Genomic DNA, 22,974 nt, shown 5'->3' on the forward strand with positions numbered 1-22,974 from the left:
CAGAACCCCTGTTGTACCACGCCAAAAACTTGAACCTTACTTCAGACTTCAACATGGAATATTGTCAACAATCCACAACCCTGACATGCCTCACTGTTGGACTTTAACCTTATACAAAAGACTTCAAGTAGTAGGTATTTGTAATGATGTATAATTTGTTGTATCATTCTTGCATACGTACCAAGGTTCCACCATGCTTACAAAGCAGTGAAGAAACTTAACTACAGAATAATCTGTAACTATTCAAAGCAGGACAAAGGTAAAGCGAATAAACAAACTAAAAATGTGCAAAAACTTAAAAATTTGACACGATTCGGCAAAAACGAGTTTGTGACTATGTGTTGCGTGATTGAAAGTGCATAACTCTATACTTGGTTAATTTAAATACTATTGCACCACATTGTGTAGCTAGAAGCACTACTTTGAAGATGAAGGCATAATGGTAGTACTATGGTAATTTGCATTTCAAATGCAGGATCATGTTTTCATGCCATGTCGTGATTCGGAGCGTAAATACTCGGCAAAAAGCTTCATTGATTTAGAAAGGACTTTGCGTGGACTGTGTCCTCGTACGAGGCGATCAAAATGCATCACGAGATCATCATACTCGCACTCTGTGCTCATCACTTTATCACGCTCCTCCAGGAGCAGAGTGAGACATATGAACAGGAGGAAAGGATTCCCGCATCCAAGATCTTCAGGAGGCGGGAGATTGCTCGTCTCTTCATCTAGGAACGAATCTGATGCTTTTGGAGGACTTCCAACAGAGGTCTTAGCACTGATGGGAGGTTTTCGAAGACGAAGAACATTCTCCGGGCATGTGGAGTATTCAATCACTCCCACATATTCTCCAGGTACATCCACGCTCTCGGAGGAGTTAAAAGAAGAGGAGGAGCTTTCTGGGGAGGATTTTGTTCCTCCAGGAGCGATGTTGGAGTCACAGAAACTCCGAGCATCGATCTGTTCATCATGGAGAGAAAGATCGTTCTCTGGAGGTTGTGGAGGCAATGAACTCCACATCACCTGAAGATCATGTTAAAAGAATATTAAATGAAAGGTTTTAAAACTAATATTACATCTCACCCTTATGTTACAACTCGACAGTGAGCATGTGGTGCATGAATATGCCATGGAAAAAAAACATGATCATGTATGGATTATTGTGGTGATATTACATACCTCTAACACAGTTATTGCATCTTCAAAGTTAAATTCTCGTTTCAACTCAAGTAATAACCATCGATAACAAAAGAACATTGTATCAGCCCCAAGTAATTGAAGGTAGTTGAAGAACTCAATGTCGTAGTGAGCTGTAAGCATTGCCAAGTGCTGAAAGTATAATAAACAAAGTTAGTAAGGTATATGGATTAAGTTACAGTTGATTTTTAATAGGATGTTATAATTATAGTTTATACTAGTACTGTGTTCAAATAGGATATTATAGCTATATTGAAACTGTTTCGATTTGCAATTATAGCTTTTACAGAAAACATTTTGAAGACTTTTTTTGATAATGACTAATAGATAAATGAAAATGCTGTGTGGCATGCCATTGAAACTCGGGATTTAGGTCAAATATTTACCTTGAACTTGGTTGACATTGTAAGCCCATCTCTTGAGAAGTTTTCCTGGATTCTTGTCATGGCTCCACAGAAACAAATATAAGCTTGTGCTTCGTTGTTCATTACAACTAGTATGGGAGATACAATATCACTCATTCCTACAAAGTACGAATGAATGTAACTTGTTTTATTCTCGAGTGGCCGGAAAACAATAGTTAGTATAACACGGGTTCATGCACCTCGAGCCAGCTTACAAGTTACAATGTATGTTACTTTTGTGTTTTTTTTATGTATGGCTGAGAATTTAGACAAACCATTAGTGACCACTGGGTTTGAGCAGTTGCTATTATGTGTCTTGCCCAAGTACACATACGCCTACAATGATAGCATCGATGAGCCTTGAACCCATTACCTTTGGGTTGGAAGCATGAGCGCTAACCAACTGTGCCATGGCGTCGGATTTACAGTAACCCAACCCATTTTCATGGTCCCGATGGTAAAAAAAAATTACCTTGGCAGTAAGATACTTTGGGATGAGTTAGAGCATAAGTTGTGAGAATGTTCATTAATGCCACTGTGTGGGGATTGTCATCCGCTCCACTATAGTAAGGGTGTGTCCTGGATAAGTAGACAATGTGTTATGTTTATAAATTATGTATACAACACTTCTAATCCATGAAAAACGCAGTTTTAACATGGTCATGGTATGTTTATAAATATAAGGATTTACTATATGCAAAGTCATTTTTTGACTGCAGTATATATATTGGTTCATATTATTAGTTACCTGTCTGTCCTTAGCACATCCTTCCATACCATGTTAGATAATTGTTTAACTCTATCAAGATCAGCTTGTGCTTGCCATTTTGATCTCAGTTGTTCATATTCACCTGGATGGAATGATTATTGTATTAACAAAATTTGAGTGAAATGTATTAAAAAATAGATTTTCGATACTTAGGCCAGAGTTGGCATATTACCTCTACATATTATATGCATTATTCACATCCTATTTTTATATGGGTGAGACCCTACAGCATGACATGCCATGGGAACCACGATTTAGTCCAGAGTTGGCTCATTACCCCAACATTGTATATTCAAATTCTATTAGTGTATAAGTGAAAATGTGAGATCCTATAATGTGACATGGCATTTGGTCCACAGTTGGATTATTGCCCCCAAAAAAACTTACTTGTTTTCCTCTTCATGTATTCAATCCTCTCCTTCCCTGTAAGATGAATGGGGAAGATGTTGAGCAACATCCTCCAAACTACCTTCCGAAGAGCAGGAGCAACTCCTCCGTGATAAACACGAAGACGAAGATCTTCCGGTTTTACCAAGACCCCGTTTTCATCCAAGTACGTCCGAAACTCAACATCATCTGGTGAGAAATTGTTGTTGATACTATATCATATCTACTGCTATGGTAAATGGTACCACATCATATATACATCCATTGGAAATGCATCTGTCTTGTGTCTGTAGACACTAAACCTATAGTGGCAGGGTAGGCAGGCTGCCCTGGAATTTCCTATACCCCATTATCATCAAACATTGGAATTAAGAGTTGGGTTTTACAGGAATGACTGTTACATAGATTAAACAAGACAGTAGCTATGCAGCTAATTGAATATACGCAAAAGGAGTAGCAGAAACTATTCAGTAGGCTTATTATTGGTGCTATAACACAGCAAGTTTTTTACTAAGTTGCTCGAATCACAACAGCATTTTGACTTATTTTAGACAGCACAAGTTAGCCAGTTCAATTAGGCCTTTTTGATTTCGAAACATGCAAAACTTACCCAGTGGGGGTTTTGAGGGAAAGAAAATTTCATCTTCTTCGATATTTGGGTTGTAACCCAAACCTACTGTGAGTTTATTGAAAGCAAAACCGAGTGAATTTGACCAAGAACGTTGTGTGTTTTGTAGGGAGAGTATGGTGTTTACACTGTTCGAAATAAATGTTAATATTTATATTTCCAATATATTCTTCATATAAAGCAAGCTATTTGAATAAACAAATCAGTTATTGGAAAATGAATATCATGTGTTTATTTATAATGGTATAATGTGAAAGAGATGGTTGTATATTAAAATTATTAATGTTTAAACCACTGTATAACAGTATATTCGCATTATTAGTTGGTGAAATATGAAGTGCGTGTTAATTGTTTCCAATAGGACTAACATTAAGGTGTTACCAAACTTACCACTATATATATATATAAGTATTGGGATAATGGACAATTATTATTATTTTGTACTGAAGACCCTGAATATGTAAAAAAACCTTTAAAACCTTCAACAGACGGACTATTTTTACATTTAAAAGTTTCTCAAATATTGAACATGTTGCTTGCTGCTATATCTAATGAGCACAAAGTTTAAAACAATTTAATTAAGGCCAATTAAGGTTTATTGTTCTGCACTGCAGAGTCTGAATAAATCAAAAACCTTACACATATTTTTGTGTAAAAACCCAGCTCATTATCTATGGTTTTAAATGAAAACATATTTTTTTATCAGCAACCTGTTAGTCATGGGTTGTATAAAATGCTTCACAATACTTGATTGCAAGTTGTTTGGTGACTCAGATTTCTCCCAGTCGGATAGTTTTGACATCAAACCATCTTTATAAGGTTCTGCGTCAAGCTGAAACAATTTTATTTAATTTAAAAAACAGGTCTTAAAAATAAGCTTTTTTTATTTTCCGCCAAATTTTGAATTTTCTTTATATTTTTAGTAGCCCTTTTAGTTTTTTTACAAATTGATTTTTTTAAACAAATTATACAAACTTTTAGTCTAAGAAATGGATCCGATGATGTCATAAAAGCAGCGTCTAAATCCCAATCCGTAAGCATCGATAAATAAACATTTTCACCCACATCATCCCGACACAGATATGTTATATGAAATGGTCTGGGGAGGAAAAAGTTTATAATTAAATTCATGTGATGCAACTATAGGTGCCTATCTTTTGGAAAACCAGGGTTCTCTTTATACCATGTCCATGGTAATACTTCAATTTAAGGCAAAATTACCAATTGATCATGGTATGTCTTTATGTGCCTATACTATCCACATAGGGTATGATAATATGCATCGCATACCCTGTATTTTTACATTGGGGTCCATGGATGCAACTATATCATTAGTAGGTTGATACTTTTACTTAATTTTGTGAAACTACCCCCAGGCATATTAAGCAGATTACTCCAAATATATATAATTAATCACATAAGCTGAAAAGATCTAACATAACATTGGCTTATTAATATATAATGCTTATTATATAATATATATATATATACATAATTTTTTATTCTAGCTTACAAATTGTCACATAAAAGTTTTCAGCAAAACAACAACAATTCTTATTATTATAAATACAAAACCCTACATGTGTGTTTTGTTTGATGATTCATAAAACCATCCTCTGTTTTGTAAACCACAGAATGTATGTATAACTAAAGCCATTATATACGAACTGTACACTGAGTATTTTGTTTACTTTACAACTTACACCTTAAGATTAGTGTGGTTTTATTATTTGTTTAACAGTTCACTTTGTTATGGTGGGGTAATACATGTGCAACGCCCATAGATTAAACAATATTTCACTGACTGTAATCAATAATCAATGGTTTTATATTAAAAATAACTTTTTTTCTCTATTTTTTATTTAGTGTGATAAAGACATTGTTCAAAAAAAAAATTCTTTTTCACTGTTTTTTTTTAACAAAAAACACCTCACCCATTTAATGAAAAAGCTTGAATTAAAATATTTTGTAAATCATCAAAAGTTGTAAGATGTGGATCCACTGCAAAACTTTTACTTTCTGGGTTGAAATAACCGGCGTATTTCTGTAAAAAAATCAAAACAATGTATATTACCAAATACAATATAAAAAATAATTTGTTATTTTAAGTTTAAATTTAACGCACCATAAATTTATTTAATACTTCATTCCTTTGACCACAAAAATATAACAATTCATATAAGCGAGTACAACATACCAAAAAAAACAATTTTTGACTACAAGTTTAATTTTAACACAAAGCATAAACTAATTTAATAATTTATTCATTTAAACACAAAAAAAAAACAGATAAACCGTGAACAACAAAACATGGGAAATAACAGCAATCTAAAGTCATTGTGGCTTAAATAACATTTTACCTACCTTAACTTTAACATGGATGACATCTTTTACATTGCTTGACCTCGTAATAGGAAACATAATAAATACAAACTCGATGACAAATTAAGAACTCAGCATCTAAGTAGAAAGAATTGTAATTTCAAAACATTGAGATTATTGATAGAAGAGATCAAAATACTTACTCCAAAACACTGACTTTTAGCCATTCATATTATCCATTTGCAAGAGATATTCAGGACTTTGACACATAAATATCTAAACAGAAATATAAAACACCAAAAGATATTATTAGATATAATTATATACTTGCACAAGACATAAAAAATCCGAACAAATTCTTGCCTAAACTTTACATTATTAAAAAAAGCACAAAGTTTTTCTATGATGAAGATTCAAGTAACATTTCATTTTCAGGCTCTATTTTTAAATCCGTTGACTTTTTCTTCACAATTTTTCCATTCCAGATCATATTTAATTCCTTTCTTTTGGCTGCAACTATATATGTGCTTATGAGGCAGCATGGTACAAGATATAGCAGCGCAGGTTGTCCTGTTCTCATTACTACCATTGCTATGAATGTTAGGACCAAGCCAGCGCAGTAGCCAACAACTGCTGCTATGTAATACGCGTGTTGCTTCACTGCATTTCCTGCATTCAGCTTAGAATCCCATATGGCACAGAAGCCAACGTGCAAGCCTGGTAGAATTACATCACCATAACCCAGCATGGAGTATGGAAGTTCTTGTACACACTTTGAGAAAGGGGAAAACATAAACTTGGGCATTTTAAACAGCATTGGAAGCTCTTCTGTTGTTTTCCCTGTTCCACCAGTAGCAATATGGACCATGATGCTTTCATGATTTGGGGTTAATAAAGGGGTGATAAAAACATAAAAAACATCGTAGATAAAGAACAAAACAAGCAAAATTGTGCAAACTTTGAAATTGGGAAGCCTAATTGTTTTGATCATGTATATGCAGAAGTTAACGCCAAGGATATCTTGTAATAACCAAGCAAAAGATGACTTCCTGTACACTGCCCAAACAATAGAAAAAGTTACACAGGAAATAAATAAAATAATAGACAAAATAGGGGGCCTTATAGACAATAAAGGGATAGGATTTGGCAGCGTGTACCTCGTGAAACAGGGTGATGTTTTGAACGCAGAGTTTAATAAATAAAACATAGCTGTGGAAGATGCATAACAGAAAACTACAATTATAACATAGACAAGATAATCAAAGAAAAAATACATTAACAGGATGGAAACTGAACACATAAGGAAAAACACAACAGCTATTTTAGGACTAATGTCAACTTCGGGTTCAATGTCTTGATTATCTGATGTTTCAGTTAAACTATTATCATCATTTGTTAATTCATTATATTTAGCAGGAGTTGTATCTTTAAAGGTGACGCCCTGCAGCCATGCACCGACTGCGCAAGTTACAACTGCTAATACCCATAATACAACTGCATTTGGATCAATAGAGGATTTTGCGACAGGTATGTACTGAAACATACGCACATTTTCTAATAAGTGCTTGGTTAAAAATTTTGTTAATAAAGCAAGAGAATCTTCTGTGATGACGGCAACACTGACATTAATATCATCATATTCTTCTTGCGTGGCGCCTGGTATTAAAATACCAGAACTGCTAACAGTTATAATACCATCAGCTTGGGAAGTTTGTGCAAAAACAGCCTTTTCAGCAAATGTACAATTTCCACGTTTAAGTATTACTAACTGGTCTGTATAAACGGCATCTATGTCATTTTGACAGCCCAAAGCTGGGTACAAGTTTGTGAAAGACTGCCCTGATTTCCATTCACCCTCTGGTTTCCCAGAATGTATGGATTTAAAGTTTGTGTTGAATGCCGCACACAGTTCCATGTTGTCACCATTTTTGTCATTAACTTGAATAAATCCATAATCTTCAGCCACAGCAAGCTTCAAGCCAATTAAGACAAGCAAACCAGAGCAAAAGTTAACTTTTAACATCATTAAGTATAAATAGCTTTTGTACTTCCTATACAAAACACCTCTACTAAGAACGTGTGCATATATTTATTAATATGACAAGCGTGATAATAATGTATTATATTGATAACTACAACTTTAACCATCATAACTATTACCTACTGTAACACTTTAACCATGTTTTTTAGATTGTTTACGTTACGTATTTACATAGTTATATTCTTGTTCTGTTCTGTACGCGGACACATTGATGCCTCAGTCAACTCTCCAGTGAAAATATAAACGGTAAGTTGTTAATCATTGAATGTTCATTGCTTATTTTTGCTTTACTATGGAGCAGTCCACAAAGAAATACTATATTTTAACTTCTTTATTAAACCATGGAAATACAAACAAACTGGTCTATGGTGTTCTGCAGATTACAAAAGCGCAATTACCGGAACAGCTGTTTCCTTTTTCGGGGACAACTTCGAACTTATATTCGGCCAGCGCAAGAAAACTATTGCTAAACACTGCTAAAACTCGTTAAAGGGGATTTGTTCATATTTTATTGCAGATTAATCAAAACATAGACACGTCATATTGCAAGCGATCCCCTGGCCTTCGTAAGCTTTGGATTTTGTCAAATACGTACTCAACTCAAAATTTGCATATTGCAAACTGAAGTTCAGGTCCCAGAGAATAGAGCCCCCTATTGCCTACAAATAGACCAAGATTTTCAGCTAATAATATTGGCGTCTTCAGTAAGTCGTTTGTCAAAACTTCGTTTTTCTAACACCCAAAAAAAGACTAGACTAGAATATAGTACTTCAAGGCCCATCATCGTTTCCACCATATAGGACATATAGGCTATGCGCCTTTTGGCAAATATATTTTTTAACGAAAAATATTGCAAACTTATAGTGTTTGCTCATGCGTTGTCCAAATTGTAAGTCAGCATGTTAGCATGTACAATAAATGTAGGCCTAACATATCCCCAAAAACCCAAGCCATGCTCTGCAGCTATATATATATGTAGTAGAATGGGGGAAAATGGGACACCTTTAGTACATAAAATCCAAATATTCTGATCATGTTTTAAACAATTCACAACGGTCTATGGGAGTTGTAAGGGTATGGTTTTATAATACTTTGAATGTTCTTTGTTTACTACCAAATGGGACAAAAATAGAATTAAAGGGTGTCCCATCTTTCCCTATATAGGTCATCAAAAAAGAGAAAAAAAAACATTCCTTGGGAACTGATATTAAAAACAATACATTATAGCAATTATATTTGTACGTCCCAACATCAACTTGAATGTTATAATGCATATCTAATGGGGTAGCTTATATATAGAAATTAACCACAGAATCATGCAAATCAATCCACATAGAAACATACAAACCGAAGAAAACGTCGTACAGTTACAATAGACATCTTGGTATGATCGTTTTGACTTTTTGTGGCAGAATATAATCATTGCTAGTGCTGTTGCTGGTGCTCCACCTAGAAAACTTAACGTGTGCAAACAAATTTCACAAATTCTATAGCCAGAGCAAGACTTTGATGCCAATTTATCATACAGATTGATAACGAGTGTGAGAAAGTTTATGAGGATTAAATATACACCAACCATCAGGAGCACATCACTATCATAATCATATTTTTTTATACCATAACACATCAACACTTCAGCAAACAGATTTATCAAGCCAGCTGAAATGCAAAGACACAGCACGGACTCTTCTAGAGGAGTTTTTTTCTTTCTGGATCCCTGAGTCCATATGCCTGCAGTATAATCGTCTTCCTCGTACATTTTGCAGGTTAATTTTTGTTATTTTCAGCAGTTTTCACAATTCAAATAACGGCTTGCAAGTATAGATCTTAACCTTGTATTAAAATGAAAAGGTTAGTATTAATCTGCTGTGCGCCATATCGACTATTTGTTTAGGTATAGGACATATAGGCTATAGCTTCTACAATACATAGAAACCCTGACAACACACAAGACAAAAAAACCTGACCGCTTCTGTTGTTATAGCTATATAGGCATACATAGCGTATAGCTTTCATAGTTCCGCTTCGTCCAGACAATACAAAAAACCTGACACCTATTTAACCATAGCACGATTGTTAGCCTGTTCCATTGTTAATCTGTTTAACTTTCTACCTCTGTTAATGCGTGCTCAATTTCTCGTTCCAGAATAGGCTATGTTTTAATTGCACAGTTCCATATTACATATTAAAACGAAAAAAAGAAAACACGTTTCGAAAACGCAGTCACTGAAACGGATTTAAATTTGCGTTTATGAAACAACAAATTTGTTAAAACGTTCACTCTATACACACACACAACCCACAACTGTATAATGCCCACAAATAAGCAGTTTCATAAAACGCACCAATCGCTATAGTTTATTGAAATTTAGCATATTCTTATATTAGACATAACGACTGCAAATTAAAAATTATGTCTATGATTATACAACATGCAAAAGTCTACAAATAGCATTTTACAAGTTAAGTTTAAAACACGTATTCATTCTTGTGTAAAATCAGGGCATGCGCCTAAACCCCTAAACTTTCTGTTGATGGAATATGTCAATAATTAAATGCAAAAACAACTAACTTCAGCAAATCATAGATTCAGTTATATTTATTTCTAATTTCTACATTTGTAGAAGCCACCAATATGACGTCATGAAAAGAACCAAATGTTGCTGTTTTATCAGATTCATCGAAACCAGACATTCGGAAAACTCACTGTGGGAACAATAACACGAAGGTATATTTTATTTACGTATCAGTTTGCCTTTAATAAAATTGCATTGAGTGCTTGTATATGTATTAGTAACATTTGTATATACATAAATATCTACAGTTAAAATTACACCCAAAAGCTTAGTTATTAAGACCACAATATATTATAAGGTTTTTGCAATGTAAAAACGAAAGTAACTTATAGTTTCATGTGATCATTTTTTGAATAAAGTCTTGTAGTAAACTCATTGTATAAAATAAGCTGCAAGCATCACACAGACAATAGAAGCACATACAGCTGTACCATAGTCATCCTGGTATGTGCGTTTGTAGCTCTTATGGTTGAATATAATCATTGCCAGAGCGGTTGCTGGTGCTCCACCGAAAAATGTAAAAGTGTGCAAACATGTTTCACAAATTCTCGAACCACGGCAGAACTTAGCAGCCATCTTATCATAGAGGTTGACGCCGATTGTGAGAAGATTTATGAAGAACAAATAGCCCATGTACTCTTGCTGACGCTCTTCGTAACCATAGTCGTATAAGCAAGAACATAACCACATTTGAGCCAACAGACTCATCACAGCCAGAACTATACATGTCCCAATTATTGAAGTATTGGATTGGGAGCTCTGTCTTTGAGAACGAATGTAATAATCGTCGCCATCCTCGCACATTTTGCAGATTCTTCGAATCAAGTTGTCCAAACAAGAAGATTTTGACTGTTCAAGTATTGTACAAATCTGTAAAATAAAAAAAAGAAAACTGGGTGAGCTAACCTGTTTTTAAAGACTACTATCCAAATGCTGCTTCATATATGAGGGTGGAAGAAGACGGGACACCTTTAGCACATAATATCCAAACATCATGATCGTGCTTTGAACAATTAACAACGGTCTATAGGAGTCGCTAGCCAACTAATATATATAAAGATCGAGTCCTCGTTCCACAGCCTCGCGACGCTGTTCCTGCCCCAACGCACACGCTATCAGACTTCACATGGCAATTGCCAATCGATGTAGGACATTGTGAGACAGCTCAGTTTAACGTACGGTGAAAGAGTGGCATCGAGCTCAGACGACAAAGTGAGACCATGGTATTACTAGTCCCGTTAAACTGCCTGACAGTACAGACAAGTGCAAGGTTTATATCACGAAAAACACGTGTCGCAAAACATAAAACGCGTCGCAATTGCCTTGCCGGGCATACACAAAACTGGATAATTGTTTTATTATCACGATTAGAATGACGGAAAAGTAGGTGTTACGTCAGCAGCGAAACTGCATTCAATTTCCGTCATACTTTTGGTTTCGCAATATAGCGTTGCTTTATATCCAATCTTTATGCATTACAGTTAAATTTAGCTATCTCCATATCTATCTGCTACAATTCCTTTCCACCAAACACGTAATGCAATCGTATAATACGTTTCAGTGGTGATGTTACCACCTCGTTAGTTGTTCATTATGTACCAACTCTGCTCAAAGTAATTGTGTGTTTATTTACTAAAACATGGTAACTTGTTAACAATTATAAATCGGTGACAAATAAAAAAGGCCATCAAGGCAGGTCATAAAAAAATCAAAAATCAAAAACATTTCTTTGGAATTGATATTAAAAACAATACTTTAGCAATTAATATTTGTACGTCCCAACAACTTTAATGTTATAATGCATATCTAATGGGGTAGCTTATATATAGAAGTAAACCACAGAATCATGCAAATCAATCCACATAGAAACATACAAACCGAAGAAAACGTCGTACAGATACAATAGACACCTTGGTATGGTCGTTTTGACTTTTTGTGGCAGAATATAATCATTGCTAGTGCTGTTGCTGGTGCACCACCTAGAAAACTTAACGTGTGCAAAGAAATTTCACGAATTCTACAACTACGGCAACACATTGACGCCAATTTATCATACAGATTGATAACGAGTGTAAGAAAATTTATGAGGATTAAATATACACCAACCATCAGGTGCACATCACTTTCATAACCATAGTGTTTGATACAGTAATACATCCACATTTCGACAAAGAAATTTAGAATCCCAAGTAAAACAGAAATCCCACTCAGTCTGCAACATCTTCTCCAACAATCCCCGATCATTTTGCAGGTTATTCTTTGTGATGTAATTAGTTTCCAATCCTAATAATGGCGTGCAAGTATAGAACTTCAGCCCTATTCAAAAACGGTATAGAATTAATCCGACTGCTGCGCGCCATATAGACCATTTGTTTAAGTAGGACATATGCTTAAAAGCTAACACATTCTTCCACTTAGGCTCGCCCAACACATAAAAAAATCTCACTGCTGCTGATGTTAGCTATATATATATATATATATATACATGTTAAATATATATATACATGTTAAAGCGTGTGGCCTATAAAACACTAAAGGTTCTGCTTAACCAACACAATACAGTATATACTAAAGAATCCACATATGATTTTTTTACTACTGAACTTGATAGTACGCTTCATTGGCGGTCCATTAAACTTTTTCTTTGAGTTTCTTTCACTATGACGACTGTTGTAAGCCCGCTCCAGAACAATTGAATTAATTTCCACACATGGGCTATGTTTTAATTACAGGTACCACCGCTTCATATTATATATCCATTCTTGCGTAGGATTAGTTCATATGTGTTATACCTGAAGCCTCGTTTAAATCCTAAACTTTCTGTTGATGAAATGTGTCAATAATTAAATGCACAAACCATTAGTTTTGGCACATCATAGATTCACTTATATGAATTTTAAAGTTTTACATTTGTAGAAGCCACTGTAACGTATTCATCGAAACCAAGTATTCGGATAACTTACTGTAGGAACAATATAGCATGGAGGTATATTATATTTACATATCAGTTTGCCTCTAATGAAGTTACATTAAATGCTTGTATGTATAGTAGAGTGGGGGAAGACGGGACACCTTTAGCACATAATATCCAAATATTCTGATCGTGTTTTAAACAATTACCAATTAACGGTCTATGGGAGTTGTCAAGATACTGTTTTATAATTCTTTGAATTTTCTTTGTTTACTACCAAATGGTAGTATAATATATATGGCATCCTCGCTTTGTTTTTCAATAACTCATTCGCCAAAGCGGGCAATACTGGAACATTTAGTTTAAAACAACGTAATCGCATTTTGCTGTACATTTGGAAACTTGTATTCATTTGGCTATTTACAAGTAGAGCCTATAATAGTCCTGTAAAATGGTTGGAATTAATCTGTGCAACTTTCAGGCTTACGCCAAACATTACATAAAATACCCAGGCTGCCATTCACCATACAGCACGCTTCAGTGGTAGCCCGTTTAACTTTTTTACTTCTGAGTTTCTCTCATAATGTGACGCAGTTGTGACATGGTCCGTAGCCCATATGAAAACCCAAACTTTCTGGGTATAGCATTTGGCAATAATCAATTGCACAAATTGTTTCCACACATTCAAGATTTTAACAGTTTGTAATATTTCAGTGAGTCATTCATTTGAAAGTAGCAAATCGATAACTCATTTGTTAAATCGAACGGATAATAGTAGAAACTTTATGTTTAACAACCCAATCATATTGCGCTGTACTTTTGGAAACTTGTATTTGTTTGGGTATTTACATTTACACACGGTTACAATATTTACATTTAGAGAGTTACAGATATTTACAAATGAAAAAGTGTTTCAAGTTACAGACTAGCTGTGGTGATGACAACACAGAAGTATGACAATCAAAGAAATTGTAGCAGCTGATTTATACCCATTTTGGTAAGACTTTCGGGAGCTTTTGAGTTCGATCAACATTGCAAATGCATTCGTTGGTGCTCCACCGAAAAGTGTGGCAATGTGTAAAATTATATCAAAAAGTCTACACACACAACATGCTGACATGTCTTTAACCATCAGATTGATAACGAGTGTGACAAAATTGATACAGATAAAATATGCAACCACCAACTCATGATACATTCCGTATCTATAGGTTTTTGCACATGAACACATCCGTATTGTGGCAAACAAATTTAGAACTCCCATAAATACAGAAGTCCTATTCGACTCTAGAATATAGTCATCGTCCTCTCTTTCGCACATTTTTCAGATTATTCTTTGTGATTTCAAGTAGTTTTCAATCCAATTGGCGTGAAAGTCCTAACCCTGTATTAAAGTTAAAAGATTAGTATTAATCTGCCAACTGCTGCGCGCCTTTTAGACTCGTTTATTTCACTATGCTGAATAGCTTTTTTAGTTCCGCTTCGTCCAGACGATACCTAAGAAACCCTCTTCTGTTGTTAGCTATATAAACATACTATAGTTTCGCTTCGTCCAGACTCCAGACAATACGCAAGAACCCACACACCTATTTCACCATAGCACGATTGTTAGTCCGTTCCATTGTTAATCTGTTTGACTCTGTTGTGACGTGATACATGACATGACAGATAGCAGCTGATTTATACCCATCTTGGTATGACCGTCTGGAGCTTTTGAGTCAAATGCATTGGCTGAATCAACATTGCAAATGCATTGGCTGGTGCACCACCGATGAAAGTGAGAATGTGTAAAATTATATCAATAATTCCACTACCACAGCATTCTGACATGTCTTTACCCATCAGATTGATAACGAATGAGATAACATTGATACAGATCCAATATAAAACAGCCGACTCGTGATGCAGCATTCCATTATTAGAGTTTTTTTACACATGAATGCATCAAAAATTTGGCTGAAAGGTTTAGAAATCCCATAACAATAGAAAACACTTTCGACTCTTGAATATAATGATCGTCAGGTTCCCCAAACATTTTACAGGTTGTTCTTTGTGATTTCAAGTAGTTTTCAATCCAATTGACGTAAAAGTCCCAACTCTCTATTGCTCTATTGGAGTTAAAAGGTTTAATTAGTATTAATCTGCCAACTGTTGCGCGCAATATAGACGTAGGCCACCTGGTGATATTATTAATACCCATACAACCATGGCCTACTCAATATGTATTGAGTAGGCCATGATACACCAATATACAGTACCTTACCCCAAAACAAATGACATAACTATATAACTAGTATACATAAACCCAGCACTAGCTAATAATCAGTGGGAATATCAATATGCGTCATGTTTATTCCTGTTCACTAAACACGTAATGCAACCTACACAACGTTTTAGTGATGTTACCATCTTGTTATTATTATTAATTTATTCATTGTTAACGAACTTTTCTTAAAGTGAGTTTGTGTTTATTCACAAAAAATGTTTATTCATTAAAACATAATTTACAATTAGGCTACATTATAAATCGTGTGACACAACTGTTGAAACTTACAGGCAAATTAATTTCTAGCATAGGCTACACGTTGCTTATACTTGATACCAGCAGCCGTTTGGAGAAACAAATGACATCATAGCTAGTATTTCTGCAGTCAGTGGGAATAGCATCATGCGTCATGTAAATATAACTCACACACGCCGTTTTAGTGATGTTATACCACCTCGTTAAAATGTTCAGTGCATACGAATAACTTATTTTCTTCATAATAACAACTGTCAACAACAGCTATAGGCAGTTTTTTATACGATTGGTCTTCCCTCTTTTTCAATTTGAAAATGTGGCTAATTAAGGGTTTGAGCAAGGTTACATTTCTTGACCACATATAGTCTGGCGCCGTGGCACAATTGGTTGGCGCACATGCCTCTAACCCAGAGGTAATGGGTTTAGATCACCCGTGTTATAACGACTGTCGTTTTCCGGCCACGAGAGGACAAACCAAGTTACACTCATTCACAAATACACACGCTGTTATGGTATAGCCCCCCTGAATAAAGAGGATTGCTGGTTGGGTTAAATGACTCCGTGTTAATCCGACTTTATATACAGGCTTCAGCGGGGTGCTATATCTACTGTAGTACTAATTGCTTTTATAACCAGAGACCAAACAGTTCATGATATATTGCTATGTTTTATTCCGTTTTCTGGTATGCAAGTACACGATACAGTATCGGGCAAAAGCTTACTTGACGGCCGGGCAAGGGCTCGTAAGAGCCCGCCATGAGCCTAGACTGACCTCGAGGTCGCAGTGCCGATAGTGGCGGTAGTTCTCGTTTTGTTATTGTGTTAGGGCAAAGGCAAATTATATACCAGATAGAATCATGTGACAGCAGTGTGACGTCATGCGATAAAATGGAAGCGATTTGGGCATGTCAGCGGCTGAACGGGGTATCATTAACCTCGTTTAACAGGGGGTTTGTTTTCATGGGAATAGTCTCCCATGAGATAAGTCGTATCCGCAGTGTTGACATTAATTAACGAAGTATTGCGGTTGGGTAATGTGGCGTCGAGTTGCAACAATGAAAGCGGCAACAAGCTTTAGTTGATTGAAGCATGCTCTATAGGTGATGTTAATAATCCATATACCCTTGTGCTCACCGCTATAATAGGTGTAAAGGTCAGCCTAAAATACGTTTAACCTCTTGGTCAAACCATATAGATACCAATAACCATAGAGATACTAATATGGTATATTAGTATCTCTATGGGTCAAACCGATTTTTACACCCTCAACTGCTAATTTAATGATTTGCTCTCTTGTTTACTGGCGGGGAAAACCACGTGGTGTAGAACGCAGTCATGCGTTGATATTAAAGTTCTGTAATGTAAGAGAGCACGAATTTGTCAAATTTTAACATTTAATAGAATATTTTCACTGTTAAATAATTAGTTAGGTATTGTTGAAAAGTAATATGCGTATTTTAAACTTATACAACTCGAATTCGTTTTGGAAAATGTTCTTCTGTATTGTAGAATAATTGATGTTTTAATAAAGGTTAAATCTTCACTAGAAGAAGTAATAAATTAAAAAACATGTCGTCTGGCGATACTGATGCTCATGCTTTAACTATTAAAGAGGAAAATGAGGATAAATTAGAAAATGTAGACGAAGTTGCTACCACTATGCCATCAGGTATTTATGTATTGTTGTATTAACCTATATTCTGTAAAGTTTCAATCTGTAAAATGTGGCAGTTCCTGACAGGGTTGTTATTTTTTATCTGCGAAGGTACAATAGTTAAAAACTGCATGCAAAATAGTACATTTCAAAGCCATGTTGAGAAACCCTGTTATTCTTGATACAGATCGGGTTCATTGTTATTTAATTTTGACATTGTATCGTCTGTAGGGTGTAACGGTCACGCCTTTTATCCAAAACATTCTTTCTTTTTTTATCAACAAGCGTGTTTTAACAACTGTTGTTTTACCGTTACTACCCGTCTTTTTGCTTTTTGTTAACTCTGTTGTTCTTCGTTATCGTGACCGAAGAGACGAAATAAATTTCATTCATTCATTCATTCATTGTTGGTCAATTGGCGATTGATGGAACAAATAGCGTTTATAACAACAAGTTTGAGGCCTGGTACCCCTTATATTACACGGGTATACTTTTGATGATTCTGTTTCAAATGTAAACAAGAATATATGGTGTTTTGATATCTTATACCTTTTTAAGACAAATTTCTATAATTGATTTTTTTAATCCAATATCTACATTACAGCTAGCCAGTTAACATCAGAAATGATGCAGAATCCACAAGTATTGGCTGCTTTACAACAGAGATTGGATAGTATTGTAGGAACACCATCTGGATATATTGACAGGTGACTTATCCTGTTTCATTACTAGTTTATGATTTTAGATGAAAAATTATAAAATATTTCGAAAATAGTTTTAGGGTTGAATTATAAACTCTTATTTAATGTGAAAAGGTTCTAACTGCTTTATTGGTTAATTGCTATTATGTTCTATATGAGGTCCTTGTACAAGGGCCTAGAATTTGGGCTAGATTTGTCCTAGAGAATGGCCCAGTCTATATTTGTATATAATCATTACTGAAGGGGCAAGGGCACACAGTTTAAACAATTAGTATAATTACCATTAGATTACGACATGCGTATTACAAGCCATTAATCCATGGTTTAACTGAAACCATGCATTACACAGCAAGGTTAAACAATAGGGTTAAATTTTAGGGGCATTTTGTATGATAGTTTTTTCTTTCCAGCTTGCCAAAAGTTATAAAGCGTAGAATCCATGCGTTGAAGAACCTTCAAGTAGAATCAACAAAGATTGAAGCGAAGTTTTACGAGGAAGTTCATGAACTGGAACGCAAATATAGCTCCTTATATCAACCATTGTTTGAAAAGGTTTAAAATTTTGGTATTAGATGTCAATTGTGACAGTTATTTAGTTTTGTTTATTTTATCCTTGCTAACCAACCTTTAATTTGCGATGCTTCATTTGGAACTTCATTTTTAAAAACTATATAGATATATTTTGTACAAGATTCAAAGTTTTGGGAATTTTTTTCTATTTACTATTAATTTGTTTGATTACTAAACTTAAGTTTCTCAAATACCACATGGCTGAGAACCTATGCCATAATCATACAATTATCCCTTTAAATAAACAAAATAAACATCTGAAAACCCGTTCTCAATACAATCCTATGTATGGCTGGAAACCTACAGTCTAATTATGCTTTAATAAACATTCCATCCCCAGCGTTCATTGGTGGTGAACGGGACATATGAACCTCTGGATGATGAGTGTGAGTGGGAGAGTGAGAATGAAGAGGAGGAGGAGAAAAATGGAGAAAAGGATGAGGTTAATGCTCTCGCTGTACGTGGCGAATTTTAAGCGTTGTTTTTTTAACTTAACTGTTAGAAAAGTAAAGTCTATATCATAAATGTTTATATTGTTTTTTTGGTTTTAAATTTTATGATTTATGCCAATGACTTCTTCAGCATAAATTTGTTGTGACCTACAGACTTAAAAATTTAGGATAGTATTTGTAATATATATAACTTTTTCTTCTGAGTCTGTGGAAGGAAGTTTTAGGTTCCAATGTCGTGTTTATTTAAGAATGTTTAAAAGACTACAAAAAATCGTAATCTGGTTTCCTTGGTAATTACTGATTGTTTTTACTTTGTTTGCATAGAATGAAATGGAAGACAAAGCGAAGTTAGATGGAGAGGATGAAGGTAATTTATATATTTTACTTTTTATATTTAAAGTAATAAAAATTAAATTGTGCCAGTGTTGAACTGACCGAATGGGTAAATGTGACAGTGTCTCTTAAACTGTAGTGATAAAACTGCACTCTGATTTGCAAACCTGCTATTTACCCAAGTTTTCCTAGTATCCAAAGTATATACTACCTACAAAATCAACTTTGTTAAAAAAATGCAAAAACATATTTGTTTCAACAAATTATTTGATCCAAAATTATATATAATATATGTTTATTGTTTATGAAAGTTTTCTTTATGTATAGCTAATACTTGTAAATTTATCCTAAACTTTATCACAGATATCAAAGGAATACCAGAGTTTTGGTTGACCATCTTCAAAAATATTCCAATGATGCAAGAAATGATACAAGAGCATGATGAGCCAATACTTAAGTCACTTCAAGATGTTAGAGTCGTGTTTTCAATGCCAGAAGAACCATTGGTAAGTCTTATTATGTCCCTTGGGGTGGATAGTTTATACCACGTTGCGGATAAACCATTTCTTAACTAATGTGCTGTGCTAAAGTGTTGAAATGATTCGCTGCCTTGTACCAGATGTAAAGTCATTTTTATGATAGTTTTAATATTTACTGTTGTTATATTTTCTTTAATTTATATTGTTAACTATTTTCATAAATTAAAAAAATGAAAACCAAACAAACAAGTTTAATGTAAAAATAACAGCTGTTATAATTTGTTTTAAAATAAATACGGGCCGCATATTAAACAACAATGATAAAATGATTGGCTTGTGTTTTACAGCTATCCGGTTTGGCTTTCCGCACAATTTTAGTTCTATTTTTGGATAAGGAAATTTAAACACCATTATGATGTCTGTTGTCTTGCAGACGACTAAGAATTAATACTCCCATGAGTATGTGTCATATAGGATGAGTCAAAACCTTTATGGGTGTTCAATGATTTAGTGTAGGAGACAGCTTGGTTCTTTAAATGTCAATCAACTTCCTTGTTTATTCAATGTATAAAGCATACTGGTGTTTCTCTTAGTATAGCTCGGTTCTTGTTTGTTGTTTAATATTGTCATAGGTAAAACTACTGTTTTTATAACCCGAAAACACTTTTTGGTGTATTTTTTTTGCTAAAACTTCACGACTGTTTTTATGATTTTTAGTTTTGTCACAGATAAAGCTACCTTTTTAAAAGCCAGATAACATATTTTTACAAAGTTTAATACCATATGTGTTTTGTACTTAACCAAACTGCTATATTAAAATATCCCTTTTAGATCATATTATGTAATGTATGTACTGCCAAGTTAGGCAATGATAGTTAGATGCATATTCATGTAAAATCAGTATAATATATTTATTCTTGGCTGAGCCATTTACCTTAATTAGCGAAAGGTCCCCAAAACTTCATACCTTCTATTCCAACCACAGATCTGTGCATATGCCTGCTTTAAATTTAGACTCTTAACAAAAAAATTGATTTTCGGGGTAGCATAACTGGAGTAATGTTGTAACATAATAACTCTATTCCAGGGTTTTACTCTCGAGTTCGTATTTGACAGTAATTCATATTTTTCCAACACAACCCTGACAAAGTATTATCGTTTACAATCTCAACCTGATGAAAAGGAACCGTTCACATTCGAAGGCCCGGAAATTATCAGTTGCACAGGGTAGGTAGAGGGATGGGATAATTTAATTTGTAATGGATTCCTTGTTTGGCAGATCTTGTAAAACGCTTGCTACAGTTTATACATAAGGCTAAATGCCAACATTGTATTAATGCATGTTACAATGACAGTATGACACACACATGCACATTATTAATAAAAATTGTTTTTCCTGTGTTGGGATTATGAATATTTTCCTTGGCTGAATTTTCCAACAAATATTATTTTAATTAATACATAAATAATTTTCTATAAAATTGGTAATCCTAAAAATGGTGAAATTTTTAAAATGATAAAAAAATCTTGTTTATTGTTCCCCTAAATATTTCTTGCTAAAATTTCTGTACATAGATGTAAGATCAACAAAAAATATTTTTCAAATAATAAAAACATTTGTTCATAAAAATGTTAATGCTAAAAATTAATTAATATTAAAATTTTCTGTACTTAGATGTAAGATTGACTGGGTAAAAGGAAAGAACGTTACGGTGAAAACAATTAAGAAGAAGCAGAAACATAAGGGGCGGGGTGTTGTGAGAACGGTGACAAAACAAGTCAACAACGATTCATTTTTTAATTTCTTCGCCCCCCCTGATGGTAAGGGTATATTATATAAGGTTACAATTCCTTGTTATTGTAACTTTATTGGTTGATATGTGATTATAAATAAGTTACTGAAAAGATAAAAAAATGACCCCAGTTTCTAGAAATCTTAAAATTAAATCTGCTGCAAAATTTTGTTGAAGTGGCTGCTCGCTGCTTAGTTGGTTTGAAAATAATTTGAATAAACAAGGATTATTGTAAATGTTATTTTTGTTTGTTTTGCAGTTCCTGAAGATGATGCAGAAATGGTACGTTAACTCACATAAGTATCGTTCTTTATCTATATTTGTTTAAACATTGTTTTAAGTACAATTTGTATTCTAAATTTCGGACCTGGCGTTTCTCAAAAATTACTTAATTTTGGCAAGTAATAATTTTACATTAATACAACAATATTAATATTAATCTTACTATAAGTGTTGGTTTATATTTAAAAGAAACATTTTCCCTAAGGATGAAGACACTGAGAATCTTCTTTCTTCCGATTTTGAGATCGGACACATGATACGGGAGCGTGTGGTTCCTCGTGCTGTTCTCTACTTCACTGGGGAAGCGGGAGATGACTTTGATGAAGAAGAAGAAGATGAGGACGACGATGATGATGATGATGAAAGAAGGGTGGGGAATTTTTTAAACGTTTAAAATTATAAAAATAAAAAAAGTTGTTAAAATTTAATTTTTAAATTAATTTTAGGTGTTTGATGTCTGAGCTCACTTGTTGTGTGTTGAATGAATGAATGTAAACCAAACTTCGGTACATGAGAAGCTTTTTACCTGCATGATTATTATTGGAAAATCTTTGTTTACTCTCACCCTTTTCACATGCCGCACTACTTGTGGTTTGCTCACTTTTTCCAATGAGCTTCCATTTTTACCCAACCACAATGGTTAGCGTGTACTTAATCTTTCAATACATTTATCTTTTAGTTCAACGTTGATGGTTCAGATTCTGATTCCCAAAATGATTCGGATTATGACCCAGATGTAAGTTAAAGTTTTGTTGTTTCAGTATAATACAACCAACACCATGTGTTGTATTTGTACATCTTATAACAGATGTCGGTAAAACACAGTTGTTATTTTTCCATTAACAGTAATTGAATAAAAAAAGTTTACACAACCAAAGTTAAAACTCCCAATTTTTTTTACAACTTCAATTCTACAAATATGAATTCACATGTTGTGACTAGGTGCTAGGATCA

General features: G+C 34.2%; 4 protein-coding genes across 4 annotated transcripts; 1 reads left to right on the forward strand and 3 right to left on the reverse strand.

Moving 5' to 3' along the window:
* Positions 1-129: 129 nt before the first annotated feature.
* On the reverse strand, positions 130-6,005 carry LOC100179569 (TBC1 domain family member 25-like). Its single transcript, XM_002131241.5, has 12 exons — positions 5,911-6,005; positions 5,750-5,845; positions 5,320-5,429; positions 4,361-4,484; positions 4,096-4,217; positions 3,368-3,513; positions 2,758-2,946; positions 2,350-2,452; positions 2,074-2,180; positions 1,584-1,720; positions 1,180-1,329; positions 130-1,023 (listed from the first exon to the last, which is right to left on the reverse strand). The coding sequence occupies exons 2-12, from the start codon at positions 5,804-5,806 to the stop codon at positions 478-480; spliced, it is 1,791 nt and encodes a 596-aa protein (XP_002131277.1). The 5' UTR covers positions 5,807-5,845; positions 5,911-6,005; the 3' UTR covers positions 130-477.
* Positions 5,983-7,774, reverse strand: LOC100186595 (signal peptide peptidase-like 2B). Its single transcript, XM_002131227.4, has one exon. The coding sequence runs from the start codon at positions 7,731-7,733 to the stop codon at positions 6,108-6,110; it is 1,626 nt and encodes a 541-aa protein (XP_002131263.1). The 5' UTR covers positions 7,734-7,774; the 3' UTR covers positions 5,983-6,107.
* A 2,685-nt stretch (positions 7,775-10,459) lies between these two features.
* LOC113474161 lies at positions 10,460-12,653 on the reverse strand. Its single transcript, XM_026834045.1, has 2 exons — positions 12,203-12,653; positions 10,460-11,194 (listed from the first exon to the last, which is right to left on the reverse strand). The coding sequence occupies exons 1-2, from the start codon at positions 12,566-12,568 to the stop codon at positions 10,697-10,699; spliced, it is 864 nt and encodes a 287-aa protein (XP_026689846.1). The 5' UTR covers positions 12,569-12,653; the 3' UTR covers positions 10,460-10,696.
* A 4,592-nt stretch (positions 12,654-17,245) lies between these two features.
* Positions 17,246-22,756, forward strand: LOC100181833 (nucleosome assembly protein 1-like 1; the record flags this gene model as incomplete). Its single annotated transcript, XM_009860072.3, is given in 11 exon segments — positions 17,246-17,425; positions 18,015-18,117; positions 18,522-18,663; positions 19,022-19,138; positions 19,458-19,500; positions 19,830-19,972; positions 21,033-21,172; positions 21,621-21,766; positions 21,998-22,020; positions 22,226-22,390; positions 22,700-22,756. Coding segments are annotated over 11 exon segments (1,179 nt in total), but the record flags the coding sequence as incomplete, so codon positions are not given.
* Between the last annotated feature and the right edge of the window lie 218 nt (positions 22,757-22,974).

This window comes from Ciona intestinalis, chromosome 4 (assembly GCF_000224145.3).
Source record: "Ciona intestinalis chromosome 4, KH, whole genome shotgun sequence".
NCBI lineage: Eukaryota > Metazoa > Chordata > Ascidiacea > Phlebobranchia > Cionidae > Ciona > Ciona intestinalis.

Coding starts and splice junctions, on each gene's coding strand:
- LOC100186595 (XM_002131227.4), bottom strand. CDS start 7,733: ATGATGTTAAAAGTTAACTTTTGCTCTGGTTTGCTTGTCTTAATTGGC.
- LOC100179569 (XM_002131241.5), bottom strand. CDS start 5,806: ATGTTTCCTATTACGAGGTCAAGCAATGTAAAAGATGTCATCCATGTT. Junction 2,453..2,757: donor ATACATGAAGAGGAAAACAA/GTAAGTTTTTTT, acceptor CATTCCATCCAG/GTGAATATGAACAACTGAGA. Junction 1,330..1,583: donor CAATGTCAACCAAGTTCAAG/GTAAATATTTGA, acceptor TTATACTTTCAG/CACTTGGCAATGCTTACAGC.
- LOC113474161 (XM_026834045.1), bottom strand. CDS start 12,568: ATGATCGGGGATTGTTGGAGAAGATGTTGCAGACTGAGTGGGATTTCT. Junction 11,195..12,202: donor TCTGTACGACGTTTTCTTCG/GTTTGTATGTTT, acceptor TTTATTTTACAG/ATTTGTACAATACTTGAACA.